The 18,452-nt window shown below is 35.4% G+C and overlaps 1 protein-coding gene across 3 annotated transcripts in view; it reads left to right on the top strand.

The window, feature by feature from the left end:
- LOC150101351 (methionine synthase-like) overlaps positions 1-18,452 on the top strand; it is an 815,136-nt gene that overhangs the window by 264,045 nt on the left and 532,639 nt on the right. For all 3 annotated transcript variants that reach the window (XM_090400909.1, XM_090400910.1, XM_090400911.1), the window contains exons 13-14: positions 2,485-2,632; positions 16,265-16,377. In XM_090400909.1, coding sequence (XP_090257035.1) covers positions 2,485-2,632; positions 16,265-16,377 — 261 coding nt within the window. The remainder of the gene's footprint in view (positions 1-2,484; positions 2,633-16,264; positions 16,378-18,452) is intronic.

Consider the following 18,452-nt stretch of genomic DNA (forward strand, 5'->3'; position numbering starts at 1 on the left):
ACACTTGTTCACTCACAAAAATGGCAATAATTGCGTTTTATAAAATTTGCATAATCAAGGGGGTGTCCATTTGATTATGAAAATTACACACATTAATTTATGTAGAAATTAATCAAAATATATGAAGAGCACTATTATTTACAACCGTACATATATGGGTTCAGCAAAGCAGGCATATATCCGAGCCCATAATAACATGTTCTCAGCAGTTAAAGGGTTATATTGGGAGGTTCAGATTGTATTAGAATGCTGGTCACATCCAAATGATTATTGTTAGTCACTCTGGAAGCTAGATCATAGATACCATGTTTGACATTAGTGATAATTTCTAGAACAGAACTTTCTCTAGGAATAATGGCAAAATTATTACCTTATCCCCAGGGCATTGATTGCCTCTTTTATAACTGGCTGTGATGATAAATTTGCTACTACACCATCTTGTCACAGTTGTGGCTGGGATGTGTTAACACACTTGTGGAGGCCTACAAATTTTTTCTCATGACAGTTTCTGACTTTTTAAAATTTTCTTTAGCTGCTGCTGTTTTGGATATGGTATAGGATAGAATATAGTTCTGAATGTAATATTCCAGATTTATTCTTGCTGTAATGCAGTGAGAATTCACACACAGACACAGACAGAGAGAGAGAGAGAGAGAGAGAGAGAGAGAGAGAGAGAGAGAGAGAGAGAGTATATATGTATCTCCAGTTAGGGACATTTATCCATTCTCCAAAGGATCAATGTCATTCTCTTACAGATTAGTGGAGTCTATAAAGTTTCTTTCACAAAGAACCTTATAGACTCCAACTTACTTTGGCAGACAAGAGATCTGGTAACATCCACCTTGCAAGACATAAAAAAAATACTTTCACCCTCATATATATATATATATGTGGTAAATCTGGACTTTAAACCATGCTCTGGATAGTCCTTCAAACAGGATTAAACGAAAGAAGAACATTGTGCTGCTGATTAGAGAACACATACTGTTAACAGACAGAAATACTATTAGTGGATGGTAGATGATTTAGTGTGTAGCTGGAGGATGAAGTAGTGTTGGCGTGCAATGCGCTCTTGGACTGCTTGGAGGTGTTGCATAATAATAATAATAACAATATAATAATAGTAATAATATTCCAAAGATCTGTAAGACAGTCATTGTAAATAAGACTACATTTAGCTTGTCTTTTCTGAATTAACTTAACTGGTAATTAGTTTACGGAATTAACAACGCATATAAAGTATATTAATTAAAGGTAACTTTTTTTTTTAAGGTAACGGTTTCACCAGTACAGCTGCTCTCGGCTGGCAGACCATGCCTTAGATACCCACCATAAAATTCGTTGGAAGAAAACAAAAATAATTCATTGCAGCAAGTTTAAATACGAAAGATTATTCAAAGAATCTTCAGCAGCTCTAAAAAACGTTCCTAACCTCAACAAATTTGGGTGCATGAAACTACCCCAAATTTGGGAGACTTACATTATGAGAACTTCAGCCCAACTGCCAAGACTACCAAATTAGCCCGCTAGAGGGCACCATTAGGACTTTAGGAACAATATTAGTTTCTTGCTTTCTTCCTCATTTGCTTTGTGTTAGTGCCTGCGTGCACATACCATATCTTTATGTTCCTGAAGATGGCAATGTGACGTTGCCGAAATATAGAAATTATTCATTAAAGTTACCTTTAATTAATATACTTATATGCATTGTTAATTCCGTAAACTAATTACCAGTTATGTCTGACCAACGTATATGCCTTGCTACTGAATTAACTTAGTTTTTATCTGGCTCCTAGAGGGTGCTTGAGGATATTCGTTTCTTTTCATTTACAATTTGAATCATTCCCATAACAATCCATTTGAGTGCTGTGTGGTTTTGCCATGATGCATTGATGGACATTCTTTTCATTTACAGTTTGAATTGATTCTGTAACAATCCATTCTTGTGCTGTTTGTTTTTGCCATAGTTGTAATTTGCACTCTGAGGATTCTGGTTAGAAATCTTCAGATGACACTCTCCTGTAGTGTAGCAGCATCAAACTATGTTCTGTTCTCTTTATCCTTATAAAACAGTTTCAAGCCCATTGCCTCCATTAATCATCCCATTTTTCCTTGCATGGCAGGTGCAGTGACCTGTTAGGATGAAAAATCCAAGTTCCCAGAAGGATAAAACTTCTTCACATAAAACTTTTTCTGTATTAATCCCTTAGTTGGGATTAATACAGAAATCTTTTAAACCAAAAGGCACCAATGAAACTGACTAAGCTACTGAAGTTCTTAAATTATTGTTATGTAATTAAAAATATAAAATGAATTAAAATGATTGATTCCAGTTGCACTTAATGTAACTCTCTGATTGAGCCCATTGTTTAGAGTAGCATTTTAAATTTCAATTGTGAATAATTTGAATGTGTAGTATTTTGGAAGTGTCTTTTTTAATGAATGAACTGTATAGTTTTTTTTTTTTTTTCTCCTCGATATTAGGAATTTTCTATTAGTGGTTTGGTAAATATTGTAGGTGGATGCTGTGGTACAACTCCTGACCATATCAGTGCTATTGCTAAATGTGTGTACCACTGCAAACCTAGAATACCTTCGGAATGTCTACACACCGATCATCTGTTGCTCTCAGGTACTTTTTCATTCATTATTTTTATGTTACTTAGATATCAGATATCACATCATATAGATATAAATCTCTAGTTGGAGGAAATGCCAACTTCCACCATTCATGCATTGGCCTACTTACTGGAGGCATGAACTGGATAGCTATGTTTGATCTGCCATCCTTCATAGATATGCCCAATACACCTTAATTAACTCCATTTGAAGAAACAGCAATAATGTGTAAGCTGTGGACAGTACAAGGAGTGAACCTTGATGGCAAGGCATCAAGAGGCTTCCTAACCAGTCGGCGAATAATACTGTTGCCACTTTGCTCTGCCATGTTATAACTAGAGGGAATCCAAGTATAGCAGTATGCAGGGGGCGGATACTGTTGAGGCTATGTAAGGGGCACTCTTCATATCTAAAACATATTCACAAGTCTTTCATCCCTGCATTGCATGTCTTTAATGTAGTTTAGGCAGACCATAAATTAAATCCTAGATGGTATAGCATGATAAGGTTTTAAGTTTTTGAACAGTATTGTATAAATAATGATTAGTACAGCCCTTCCACTATGAGTTTTTAATTTTATTGAGATACCTGAGAAAATAATAATAATATATATATATATATATATTTTTAAATAATACCCACTTTATTATCACTGAAATAAATTACATGTAATTACATGCATATACCCTACAATTTAGACAACAATACTACATTTCTACTTGTGGTTCAGTACAAAATTTAAATAATATCCTTATAATTTGCATAACATGCAATTGATATAAAATAATCATTCATGTATTGCTATTATTAATAATAATCACAGTGATAATTTAGCTTATATGATTCACAGTTAATAATACATGTTGTAGTGCAATTTTTTTTTTCTTCAAAATTTGAGAAAGTGTGATTATACACAGTATTTATATTTACCATTAAAATATTATATTACCTACTATTTCGAAGAATCATACAGTACAAAAATTCATTATTTACAAACATTGTTAGTAATATTAATGTTTTATTACATTGTATATAGTAATATTATTATATTAAGCATAATAATATTGATATATAATAAGATTATTACACTATATATATAGTATAATAATGTAGAAAGTATATTACCTTGAGTATAATAAATATTAAAGATACCAAGCTATTTTAAACCTGGTTTTACTCCATTTCCCAAGTAAGCAAACAGACAAATAAGTCAAGTTTGCGCCTGCAAGTGTTGCAAGTCTAGCTGACCCTGCACGTAGTGCAAGACCAAGGCAACTCATGGTAAAAGTAGAATAAGCTCTGATCACTAATCTTAATATTTACCCTTAATGCAAAGCACATCTCCTGGAGGAGATGTATGATGCTTTGTATTAAAGGCAAGGGGCCACTACCCAGACCGGGTTTCGACCTTTATTGAGGTCTCATCAGTGGGCGCCAGGCTAGAAATAGCAAGATTATAGTAATACAGAGCTTATAAGTATTTTACCAGAACAAGTTACTATAAGGTGTTTTAACCTTATTAAATAAAAATCTCAGGAGGAGATATAAATGTAGAAAGTATTTTACCTCGGGTAAAATACTTTCTTAAAATACAGAGCTTATAAGCTCTGTATTACTATAATCTTGGTATTTCTAGCCTGGCTCCCACTGATGAGACCTCAATAAAGGTCGAAACCGGTCTGGGTAGTGGCCCCTTGCCTTTAATACAAAGCATCATACATCTCCTCCAGGAGATGTGCTTTGTATTAAGGGTAAATATTAAGATTAGTGATCAGAGCTTATTCTACTTTTACCATGAGTTGCCTTGGTCTTGCACTACGTGCAGGGTCAACTAGACTTGCAACACTTGCAGGTGCAAACTTGACTTATTTGTCTGTTTGCTTACTTGGGAAATGGAGTAAAACCAGGTTTAAAATATCTTGGTATCTTTAACATTTATTATACCCAAGGTAAAATACTTTCTACATTTATATCTCCTCCTGCGACATGAGAGTGAGTTGTAAGATGAAAGGAAAGCTGTATAAGATGGTGGTGAGGCTGGCGGTGCTCCATGGTGCAGAGACAGAGGAACAGGAGAGGAAGATGGAGGTGCCAGAGATTCGGATGTGGAGATGGATGAGTGGTGTGACAAAGAAGGACAGGATAAGGAAGGACTACATCAGAGGGACGATCAAGGTTGGACCGATCGGTAAGAAGGTACAAGAAAGCAGGCTGAGGTGGTTAGGTCATGTAGAGGAAAGGAGTGAGGAGTATGTTGGTAAACGAGTTGAGTGTATGGAGGTGGAGGGAAGGAGGAAAAGAGGAAGGCCCAAACTCAGATGAAGAGATAAGGTGGCAGAGGATCTTAGGAAGAAAGGATGGAGTCGGAAGATGCCCTGGACCGGAGAATCTGGAAGTAGAAGATTAAAGATGGGAACGCCGACCCCGTCTAACACGGGATAAGGCATAGCGAAAGAAAGAAGAATATATAGTATAATGTTTAGTTTAATCCTTTATCCAAGTGTGAGCAAACAAAGTTTGCGCCTGAAAGTATCTTCAGGACTGAGCTAAGGGTGGTGCAACACAATAATAATATTATTAGGTAAAATATGACTTTTACTATATATATAGAGGTGAGCTAAGGTGGTGCAACACCAAGGCAACTCGTGGCAAAGGTGGAGAAAGCTATCATCACTCCTATCTCAGTATCTCCCATAATGCAAAGCACATCTCCTTGCGGATATGAGAAGAAATACAATACTTAACACAGATCCTACAACTGAATGGTTTCAACACTAAGAAAATTAAGAAAATTCTCAATATAGCCCTTACAAGAAACTTAAATAAATAAACAATACTTCAAGAACGCAGTCACCCTTCCTTATATCAAAAATGTAACAGATAAATTAGCCGAACTTCTCTACAAGTACAACATAAAAGTGACTTTCCTGCCACTTGAAAAAAATATCAAAATCTCTTCATCCTCCGAAACCTCCACATCGCCCAATGAAAAAAAAACAGGAGTTTGTAATATTCACTGTTCCTGTGGCATCTGCTACGTAGGCCAGACAGGGAGATCGGGAGAAATCCGCATGAGCAAACATCAAAAGGACGTACAATAAAAAGAGAGAACATAAGTCTGGCTTGGCATTTCACACAGCTTCTACTGGTCATGATGTACTCTGCGACAGAACAAACATGTCCTACATTGATAAAAACTGTTTCACAAGAAAATTCAAAGAGGCAGCAAATATGATTAAAATTCCTATGCAATGCAACAAAAATCAAGGTTTGATTTTAAATCAATTTTGGTCAGTGTTTATTAAAATTTACCCAGTTCAGACCTCGGACAGAGTGAAAGTGAACCACAGAATGTGACATCAAATAGCATTGTTTCCAGCTAACACGTATTAACGGTTGTATGGATCTGTTATTCGGTTTTTTAAACGAACTTTTTTGATGTTCGTAATACCAACAAATGAACTTGTTTTTTCGTAATTTATTATAGTTTGTGCTTTAAACTGTTAGTTCTCTTTACCCTTGAAGATGTTAGTCCGACGACTAATGAAACTTGTTGGGTTTATTTTTTAGTACTTGTTTAGGTCTTTTTTAATAAAAATGTGGTCGCAAAACCGGAATAATTCGATTGAACTTCTTAACCACAGAAACCTCGGCATGATTATGGGGTCCATTGTTCTGTTATGTAGATTGGAGTTGCCTGTTATTGAAAACTGATGTTGTTGGCTTTACCTTCTTACTTGCAGCTAGGATGCGATCTCTCAAACTTTTACTGGTGAAGCATGCAATTACAGGTGGTGATCTCTCTTTATTTCGTTGTGGTCCTTGATTTACAGAGGCAATGTTAGTGGATGTGACCAGTATTCTTGTTGCTGTGTCAATTGATTGTATTAGAGAGTTGAGATCTTCAGATCCTGCTTTGGGTATCCCATCTATTTGAATTTTTTTTTTCATTCTTTCTGTAAGGCATTTTCAATTTGAGATTTGAGGGTTTTCACTTCTTTTCTCAACTCTTTGTTCTTGCACTTCTGATTTGCTGCTCTTTCATTACTGCTAACAGATCAGATTTAATAGTGGGCACAGTTCTAAGCACTTCTTCCTTTCTGCATTGTTGTATTGTAAATAGTGTTTGTAATCCTTAAATTTTTGATTGATTTGCCCCATGTGGGAATTAAGTATTTCTTTCACTATGTTTTTAAATTAATCTAAATTATCAATAACAGTGAGGTCAGGAATTGACTTACCTTTCCTTATTTTGCTACTTTTGCCCGGGGCTTGATTTTTGCAACTCAGTTTTTCTTGATATTGTGGGCAGTGTCATTCGATACATTTAGTTAATCCTTTTTAAAGGATTAACTTAAAGCCTTCCAGGTGCTTTCAGAAATTCCGGAACACTAGTTGCGTAGCCTCTGTTGACAACCAGAGCATTATGGACACAATTACAGCACTTGTTGCAGGACATAGTGTTCGTGTGCATGATCTTGATTGTCTTGGTAACCTTTGGACTTTTGATAGTTATTACCTCTGCTGATGATAATTATTATTATAGAAATAAACACAAAAACTTATTCTGATTATAAGACGATCAGTTTAATATACATACGTACAAGAACGTCGACTAGTTTCACTAGCATACTGAATTATTATAATCAGCATGTTATATCAATATATTATATTTACATTTATATTCAATCTGCAATTCATTTTAATTCACAAATTATATTTAGTTTCTTTTTTGTTATCAGTAGGGATTGCTGAATGGATTCATTTCACTTTTTAACATTGCTATTTTTTTGAATCAATAATAATTTTTTTTTTTTTTTTCAATTTCAATTTACAGCTTATTTTCATTTACAATTTACATTATCAATTTTTTTTTCTGTTAACATGTAATGGGAGTGCTGAATGCATTTATTTCATCTTTTTACAACTGTTTTTAAATTGCTAATAATAATAATAATAACTTTTTTTTCTTTATAGTAAAATAACATTATTACCTATCAAATAACATTCCTAAACATACAATACAATTTAGGAAATAATGTTACAGTTTCTCACATGGGGTTCAGTTCAGATTCAAATTCATATCATACTTTGCTTTGCACTGTATGCTATTCATTTAGTGGAACAATTCATGTAATATTATTATAACTATCACAGTAATAGTTTTAATAGTTTGCAATTATAGTTCACAGTTTCACAGGGTAGTTAACATGATTACCTTTTTCAGTTTATACATATATATCTAATCTAATCCTGTGGTCTCCTCTATAAAGAGGATTGCAGCTGATGAACAGTTCGCTTCCATGCCTCTCTATCTCTTCCTTCTGTAAGACTCTTGCCCATCCAGTCTTTTCAACACATGTACTCTGTCTTCCTTCTGCTCAGCCTCATACCTCTCTCTCTCTCTCTCTTCCAGTACTCTCCTCCATCTTTCCAGTTTACCTGCCACTTCTCTTGATTCTGCACTCATGATGTCATCTACATAAAAATTTGTCCAAGGCACGTCTTCTCTCATCTCTTCCATCACCACCTCCATTACAATATTACAGGAATGGACTTAATGCTGACCATTGATGCAAACCAACTGTTACTTGAAAACTTTCTGTCTCTCCCAGGCAGTTCTGAATTTTTGTCTTCACATTTGTATACATCTCCTGCACCAGCCTGTCTTATTTCTCTGGTACCTTTTTCTCCCTCAGACACCTTCAGACCTCTTGCCTTGGCATTCTATTGTATACTTTCTCATTCACCATTCTCCAAGCAAAAAACCCAGTCTTCACACCCCCTACTGACCACACCTTTATTTAACTTCCAGGCGTGACCCCCTTGTTCTGGTCCCTCTAGCCAAGTACTGAAACATTTCCCCTGCATCTATTCTATAAAACCATTTAAGCAACTTAAATGTTTCTATCATATCCCCTCTTTTTCTCCTATTAGCCAACTTCTGCAATCCACACACCTTCAATCTATCCTCATAGAGAACATTCAACAGGCCACTCACCATTCCTGGTCACTCACCACTGAATCCTCTCTACTGTTTCCTCATCCCCAAGAAACCTAGGGGACCAGATTTGAGCACAGTAATCCAGATGTGGACATATCAAGGCCTTATAAAGATTAACAACAACTTCCTTATCTCTACTTGATCATGTGTTCTTCAATAACCAAGTAATCTTACGGGCTACCCTGGCATCTTTACAATATGTCTTCTAAACTGTAACTCTTTGTCTACCACCATCCCTAAATACCTTGCTTCATCTGTTTCCTAGAGTATTGTGCCATCAATGTGATACTTGGCTTGTAATCTGTTTATTCCAAAATGCATAATGTTACATTTCTCCACATTAAACTGATACCCATTATGTATTCAAGATACCAAGTAATTTTATATAAACTTGGTTTTTAATCCTATTTCCCAAGTAAGCAAATAGACAAGCATGTCCAGTTTGTGCCTGCACGTAGTGCAAGACTGAGGCAATTCCTGCAGGTAGTGCAGGACCGGGCAACTCGTGGAAAAGGTGGATTAAAATCCGATCACTTTCCTTAGTATTTTTCCCCTAATGCAAAGCACATCCCTTGGCGGAGATGTATGATGCTATGCATTAAAGGCAGGGGTCACTACCCAGACCGGTTTCGACCTTTATTGAGGTCTTGTCAGTAGTACCTTTATTGAGGTCTCGTCAGTAATCCACCTTTACCACGAGTTGCCCGGTCCTGCACTACTTGCAGGAGTTGCCTCAGTCTTGCACTATGTGCAGGTGCAAACTTGACATACTTGTCTGTTTGCTTACTTGGGAAATAGGATTGAAAACCAAGTTTATATAAAATTACTTGGTATCTTGAATACATAATATACCCAAGTTAAAAACTTTCTACATCTATCTCTCATCCTGAGATTTTATTTAATAAGGTCAAAGCACCTTATGGCAACTTGTTTAGGTAAAATTCATATATGCTCTGCATCACTTCAACTTTCGCATTTCAGGTCTGGCTCCCTCTGATGAGATCGCAATAAAGGTTGAAACCGGTCTGGGTAGTGACCCCTGCCTTTAATGCATCTCTGCAAGGGGATGTGCTTTGCATTAGGGGAAAAATATTAAGGAAAGTGATCGGAACTTAATCCACCTTTACCACGAGTTTCCCAGTCCTGCACTACCTGCAAGAGTTGCCTTAGTCTTGCACTACGTGCAGGTGCAAACTTGACATACTTGTCTGTTTGCTTACTTGGGAAATAGGATTAAAAACCAAGTTTATATAAAATTACTTGGTATCTTGAATACATAATATACCCAAGTTAAAAACTTTCTACATGATACCTATTATCTTTTGCCCATACTGACAGCTTATTTAAATCGTCCTGCAAGCTCTCCACATTGCATTGATTAATTATTACTCTAACTAATTTTGCATCACCGGCAAACAGCTGAATTTCCTTTCAGGTTATTTCCTATATCATTTATGTAGAAATTAAACAGCAATGGTCCCAGCACTGAACCTTGTAGCACACCACTAGTCACCTGTTTTTGCCTAGATTCTGCCCCTCCATATATCACTTTTTGATATCTGTCCAGCAGCCACCCTCTTATCCACTTAACCAGTGTCATATCCATCCCCATTTGTTCTAATTTGCGTACCAGAGTTCCATACGGTATTCTGCCAGATGCCTTTTCAAAATCCAGCATAATCATCAGGTAGCCATTTCCTTTATCCAGCTCAGCTGTTACTTTGCTATATAAAGTTAGTAAATTACTATGGTATGATTGAACCTTCACAAAGCAGTGTTGTGACCATCATTTTACAGTGTCATATTTTTATTGATCCATTCTTGAATTCTGTCTTTTACCAATTTTTCTAGTACTTTTTCCACCATGCCTGAGATACTGATTGGTCTGTAATTTGCTACTGTAGTCTTGAATATTCCTTATTAAAGGGAATTATTTTGCCCTCTTTCACTTTCTTGGAACTCTACAAGAGCTGAGACTTGAATTAAACAGCTTAGTCAAAGGCATTGCCAGTTCCCTTGCATATTCTTGCAAAACCCTAGCTGATATCCCATCTAATCCCACAGCTATATTTATATTGAGATTCTGCAATATCCTAAGAACCTCCAATTCATCCACCTCTATTCACACATTAGTGTCTGTCACATAGGTTAAAGCAGTAACTTCACTAGGATAATATATACTTGCAAAGTGGTTACTCTGTAAATCAACTATTTTATTTGCTTCTCTCTTCTCGTGACCATCATCACTTATTAAGGTTAATCTTCCATAGTAATTCTTATTCTTACCATATAAGGAAAGAACTCTTCGGGATTTCATTCGGCTTGTTCGGCTAGATTCTTCTCATAATCTGATTTTGCCTTCCTTGTTTTCCTGATTGTTATTTCCAGAATATAACATTTTGTATTTGTCTTCTTTGCTTCAGTCATGCCTATCATGTCTATCTGCTTATCCAATTCTGCTGTTAGTTCCATTTCTTTTCCCTTGATGTTTCTTATGTTAATAGTATCAATCTTACACTCTGTTGATGTAGAGTTGGGGCATGTTCTGGGATTTGTTCCATATACAAGTAAAGAAAAAATTTAACACTTTATTATTAGAATATTCTGGATTAGAGCTAGCTGTCGAAAACTTTTTCATTTGGTTATCAGTTAAACTAAAGATGCTAAGAAATTACTTCAACCTTGGTATCTCTTCTGGGTCTGGCTCTCACTGATGAAATCTCAATAATGGTTGAAACCAGTCTGGGTTCTTGTCCTTCCCATAATGCATAGATTAGATATACCTGAAAGGATATGTGTTTTGCATTATGGGATACTAACGAAATTAATGTGAAATCATTGGTTTCTATGTACAAGTAGCCTAGTCATGAAGATACTTCATGTGCAAGCTTTGTTTTCTGACACTTGGATAAAGGATTAAATAAGAATATAATTTCTGGCATCTTTAGTTTAATATAAAGTTTAATTCCATTTTTACACTTTTTGTTTTCGATGTACTGATGAAATGCTAATTGATCTCACCAGAGAACCACGTATTCATCTAAGAAAAGTTCTCAACTGGGATTGCAGTAATTGACAACTGGTCTTATTTAATATAAAGAAAAAATTTAACACTTTATTATTAGAATATTCTGGATTAGAGCTAGCTGTCGAAAACTTTTTCATTTGGTTATCAGTTAAACTAAAGATGCTAAGAAATTACTTCAACCTTGGTATCTCTTCTGGGTCTGGCTCTCACTGATGAAATCTCAATAATGGTTGAAACCAGTCTGGGTTCTTGTCCTTCCCATAATGCATAGATTAGATACACCTGAAAGGATATGTGTTTTGCATTATGGGATACTAACGAAATTAATGTGAAATCATTGGTTTCTATGTACAAGTAGCCTAGTCATGAAGATACTTCATGTGCAAGCTTTGTTTTCTGACACTTGGATAAAGGATTAAATAAGAATATAATTTCTGGCATCTTTAGTTTAATATAAAGTTTAATTCCATTTTTACACTTTTTGTTTTCGATGTACTGATGAAATGCTAATTGATCTCACCAGAGAACCACGTATTCATCTAAGAAAAGTTCTCAACTGGGATTGCAGTAATTGACAACTGGTCTTATTTAATATAACTGGTATGCTGGTTTAGACTCACCTGAATTGGGATTTTTTAAAAATTGAAGTGAGTGCAATATCAGAAGAAATCAATTTCAACTCATATGCATTCCAACACCTTTATTTTGAAACATTGGATCTTTCTTCTAGTAATGTTATAGCTTATTCATTTTTATGTTGTCCATGTGCAAAAATACTCCTGAAAATACTAACAAGTCTTCCACAGTTATATCTTTCCATAGACAAATTTGGGATTGCTCTTCAGTTTCTTTAGACAAAAATGTTTGAGTGGTTGCAATTGGTTTGGTTCACAACTTCCTGTAGAAATTTATCTATCAATTTTTTATTATTGATATTATTATTATTATGTGATATCTTCAAGGACTCATCAAGGGATGGGTCTTTACAACTCACTCTACAACTCACTGTCTCCACCCTTTAATCCACCATCTATACAGAATTGCTAATAGAAGACAAAAGTAGTTGATTGGTCTGTTACCATTTGGTATAAATAGCAGACTTTAATTTTTAATAAATGAGAAAAACTCCATGCAAACCAGATCATTTTGCCAATTGGTTTGATTTTCCTTTGTAATCCGCATTTCAATATCTTCATTTTTGTTGTTGGCATTTGACTGTTCTTCTAGTAAAATGGTGTCATTTGGAAATTCATCCTCAGAGTCACTGTTTTCCCATCTGTCATCCTCAGAATCTGCACAAAGTCCAAATCACTGATAGAACTCTCTAATATCTTTAATAATTTGTCAGTAATATACTATTTTTTGTCATAACTTTTTTTTTGAGGGTTCAGATGGACCAGACACAAGCTCACTGTCTTCCATTTTCAATCAGCATTAGCAAAAAAGACCTGAACCACACATGAAAAAATGTCAAATATGATCTTGTCAGTGCTTTCACATTCACACAGTCTGACTGCTCAGCCAGCCTGGGTTATGCAGCATAGAAACATGTTTCTTACAACAATTCTTACATAAGTCTTACAATAAGCACCGGTGGCATGTACTCGAATACTAAAGTATGGCACAAAAAAAAAATAGTACTGAATAACTACAACAATATATGTCATGGAGTAAACGGGTTTATTAACAAAGAAATATATGTTTACACATGACGATATACACATCCACAACTATCAGTGGAATCTTGGTTGAATAAATCATTAACGATGGTAGATTACATGCTCAAAATGGTGCATAGTGCTGGTTAACGATGGTAGATTACATGTAATCTACCATCGTTATCTACCATCATTAACATGGTAGATTACATGCTCAAAATGGTGCATTTCATAGTGCTGATTAATTCAGCACTATGAAACCTGTCTTGAAAGACAGGTTTCATAGTGCATGTGAAGTTTCTCTGTCATCTTGAAGAACAAGGGTTGCGACATCTCCTGGACATATCATTTGATTTTATTCCTTAGTTCATCAAGGTTTGAAGGCAGGTCATGGTGGAATGATGACACTGTTGCTTGGGACATGCTTACAGAAAGGACACAGAAACTGCTCACAAACATGTCATATGAAAATAATGCTCAATAATAAATGTCTTTTCTTCCTATGTCAACACCATTGGTACAGCTAAATGTAATGGTATAGACTCTACACATGCTCTTCTATTAATGTGCATGCAGTCAAATGGCATATCTCATAACACATGTACTGAAGGGATGTTGAAGTTCAGTACTGTGTTTTTTGCACCATACTGTAGTTTGATGCTTTAAAGCATCACTGGTACTGAACATGTTAAGGAGTGGCAGGTAGACTTCATGTTGAGTTGTGTTGACTTCTGGAAGTGAGTCTTTTGACTCCATGGAGGTCAAAAAAATGAAATGTCTTTCTGATCAAGGCCACAAACCTTAACAACATGTATGATAGAATTTAGCAATGTAAATATTTAATTGAGTAGACTGATCCCTTCTACTACTGGGGCAGATCCTTGAGAAAAGCAAATAAATTATTTTGAAACAATTTTGGGACAATAAATCTTTTTTTTTTTTTTTTTTTAAATTTTGATCATTGTACTTATAAGGAAATTAATGAATTTTAAGAATTTGCATGATTTCCTTTATTTCGAATGAAACTTCAAAAATAGGATGTAATGGAAGAGCTATAAAGAAAAGGTTACCTTGCAGCAGTATAAGGAGTATAAAGTGCACTCTAGGATGATCATGAGTATAGTGAGGAAAGAGAAATTGGCTTATGAAAAGAGATTGACTGAAGCAGTAAAGACAAACCATAGAGAATTCTTCAGCTATGTTGTTAGTAGAATAAAGAGTGAATATGGAAGACCGACTTTAGTTGTTGGAGAATGGAACATGGGTCACATCTGCTGAAGATGTAGTGACAATGTTCAATGAGTATTTCATTGGTGTATTTCATGTAAGCGATTAAGGATAGTGTTGCATAATAGGAGGAGGGAGGACAGAAGATGCTGACATTTCAAGAATGGGAAATGTTTAGAACATTAAATAACCTTGATGTTAATAAGGTTGTGGGACTGGATGAGACATCACTGTATATTATATAAGGGAACGTGCGAAAGAGCCTGCAGTGCTCTTGACATGGTTGGCAACATGAGCAGTCTTAGAAGAGTAGATAGAAGGAAAATATAGTACCAGTTCGTAATGAAGAATCCAAGTCAGTTGTGTCTAACTGTAGTCAAGTATATATATCAGATATAGTGGTGAAGGTGTGAGAGGTTGATTAGAGATAGAATACAAACCTGGATTGATGAGAATGGAAATCTTTCAGCAGAACAGCATGGGTTTGTTAAGGGGAAGGTCTTGCTTTAGTAATTTAGTTATATTTTATAATAGGATGATTAGTGTATTGACAGAGTGCTTGTGCAGTGATTTATCTGGATTTTGCTGAAGCATTTGATCGAGTACCACATTATAAAATACTGTTGAAATTGATGGGTATGGATAGTCATTTGGTAGCTTATTTACAAGGATGGCTGACTGACAGGAGCCAGGTGTATGGAGACAGTGTCCTGAAAATAGAAGATGAGCCATTAGGGGTTCTGTTCTGGTACCACCATTGTTTAACTTATATATTTGTAATATAGTTCAGAGTGGAGTTTTTCAGTTATTTACTGATAATGCTAAATTAGTAAGAGCAATGGAAGAAGTTCTGATGTGATGCTGTTACAAGAAGATTTGAATTGGTTGGTGCTTTGGGCTGAAGAATTTGGATGCATTTCAGTATTGCTAAAAATGTCAAGTTATGCACTTTGACCAGAGAAGGTAGAATGAGGTTTATCATATTGGAGAAATTTTGCTTCAGTATGGAGGAGACATGGGATCTGGGGATCTTAGTGAATAAGAAACTGAAGTTCAGAGGACACATCACAAAAGTTCTAAGGGTTATCCAGTATGATGCAAAAAGTGCTGATATGTATGATATTTTATTGTATAAGCATTAATTCAGCCTAATTTAGATTTTTGGTCACCTAGCTATGTTGGTGATAAGGAAACATTTGAGAGAGAGAGAGTGCAGAGGCAAATAATTAAGACTGTCTCTGGAATATTGAGAATGAGAATAGATTTAGGGAATATGGTCTTCAGAGATTGGTGAATAGGTAATATCATTAAAATAAGTTGGTAAGAGAAACTTAGCAGATAGATACAGGGAAATTATTGTATAGAATAATGGGTAAAGCAAGAATGATAAGCCATCCCTGGAAATTGTACAAAAGTCATATGAGCAAGGAAGTGAAAAGGAGCGATGAGTGAAATTCATTGCTGAAGTGAGTGTTCCAACATTCATCTGGGATCCTAGTGAATAGGGAACTGAAATTCAGGGTAAATCAATAAAGTTGTAATGGTTAGGTTATGGTTACAATAGTAATTGTGGCATGTGAGTGTTTGACCACCTGTGATGAATCATCACATCCTATGGAGGTTTGGAAGTAACACTAATATTAATGTTATTTTATGTAGGTAATTCTTATAATTTTATGTATCTTTTTATGCTGTAATCAGAATTCTTTGTAATTTTCAAAATTATAGGCTTGGAACCAATGGTTATTACTCCTCATTCTCCATTTGTAAACATTGGCGAGAGGTGCAATGTAGCAGGTTCAAAAAAGTTTGCAAAACTGATTCTCGAAAATAAATATCAGGTAAATTTTTTAAAAGTAATTATTTAGATGCACACACAGATGCATGCATGCCAACACACACTGAACTTGTATTGAAATTGGGTTCTTTTATCGAAAATCACAAAACATTATTTTATTTGTGATTTCAAAAATATCAGTATATCACAAAACATCATTGAATCATTACTTAAATTAAGGGAATATTAAATCCCACATAGTTTTAAAACCGAATAAGAAACTCAAAGATTGGAATCAGAGAGTTTCTTGCCGAATATAGTAAAACTATAAAGTATTGGCGACACTAGCGTTAGCCAATGCAAGTGACCCTAGTACGTAGTACAATACCGGACGACTCATTGCAAAGGTGAGGGAAGTTCAGATCGCTATTCTTAGGTATTTTCCATAATGTAAAAACACATTTCCTAGGAAATGTATGCTGTTATTACATTATGGAGGGAGGTCACTACCCAGACCGGTTTCAGCCTTTTTTGAGGCTTCATCAGTGAGTAGCTAGACCTAATACCAAAGTGTATAGCGAAAAGAACTTATATACTCTGTGAACAAGTTTTCCAAACAGGTGCAACCATTAAGTTACTTAAGTATAAAGAGCTAATAAGTAATTTAAGTAATGTTTTCATTGCCGAAATGAAGCTTATTAGCTCTTTATACTTAAGTAATCATTGAATAATTTTTATTTGAATTATATGATGCACACTCAGATAGTTGAGAAGTAATAAGAATATAACAAGGAACTGTATTTCAATTTTGTGGATCTGCAAAAAAAAAGCAATGAAAAAGTACCAAGAGAAAAGATGTTTGAAATGGATGTGATAAGGGAATGGACATGAGGTTGGTGGCATGGATGGAGGGGGGGGGGGGATACAAACATCAGAGGGTGGTGTATGGGAGTGGAATCAAGGCAAACGAGAGTGACTAGTGGAGTACCTCAGGATCTCTATGCTTTAATTTGTACATTAATGATATAGCAGAAAATTTAAGGGGAGGATTATTCAGTTGTTTGCAAATGATGCAAAACTGGGAAGGGCAATAGTTGATAAAGGTGATACAGCTATCTTGCAGGATAACTTAAATAAATTGGCACTGTGGGCAAAGGACGATGGCTGTCAATTTAATGTTGTCAAATGTAAAGTAGTGCATTTTGGGATGAAAGGAGTACATACTTCATATCATATTGATGGTACTAATTACAGGAGATTGATGAGGCTAGGGATCTGTGGGTGATGGCAGATAGAGATTTGAAATTCAGAGGACATATTGCAAGAGTTGGCAAAATAGCTCAGAGAATTACTTGGATGCTGAAGAACACATTGACAAGCAAAGATAGGGAAGTTATTATCCCTCTATATAAGGCTATGATTTGTCCACATGTTGACTACTGTGCACAGGGTTAGTCAACTGCATTTCTTGAGGATCAGGAAGTGGTAGAGGATTCAGAGATCAGTGACCAAGCTGATAACAGGTCTGTGGAATGGAATATTCCCTATGAGGATAGATCGAAGATGTGTGGGTTGCAGAGTTTAGCTGACAGGCAGAGGAGAGGGGATATAATCGAAACTTATAAGTTACTAAAGGGATTCTATAAGATTGACACAAAAGAAATTTTTAAATACACGTGGAGTAGGTGGAAGACAAGAGGTCATACTTGGTAGTCATATAAGAATGTGTGGAATGTTTATATTATATTTTATTTACTTGGACAGTGGTGAATAAGTGAAATGGATTGCCAGAGGTGGTTGTTAGAGTGTCCCAACAATGAATATGTTTAAGGAGACGTATAACAGGTATTGTGTTAATGGATACTGTGGGTCTCTCACGTTGAGTCTTTTGACTCCATAGAGTACCCGTATAAATAATAAACTAATAATAATAATAAATGCTATAGTATATGGTGTAAATCTGTGTTTTTCAAACTTTTTTTGACTGCATTCCACAATAAAAAGTACCTTTTGCATTGTGACCCTGCATGCACACTCATACTACACCTTGATCTTTAGCCAAAATAAATACTGAGAAGATTCCAAAGGGAGTGAGGTAGTACAATACCAGGCAATCCATAGTAAATGTGGATGAAGCTC

Source organism: Typopeltis vanoorti, chromosome 11 (assembly GCF_054136105.1).
Source record: "Typopeltis vanoorti isolate ZY-2024b chromosome 11, IOZ_Tvanoo_1.0, whole genome shotgun sequence".
NCBI lineage: Eukaryota > Metazoa > Arthropoda > Arachnida > Uropygi > Thelyphonidae > Typopeltis > Typopeltis vanoorti.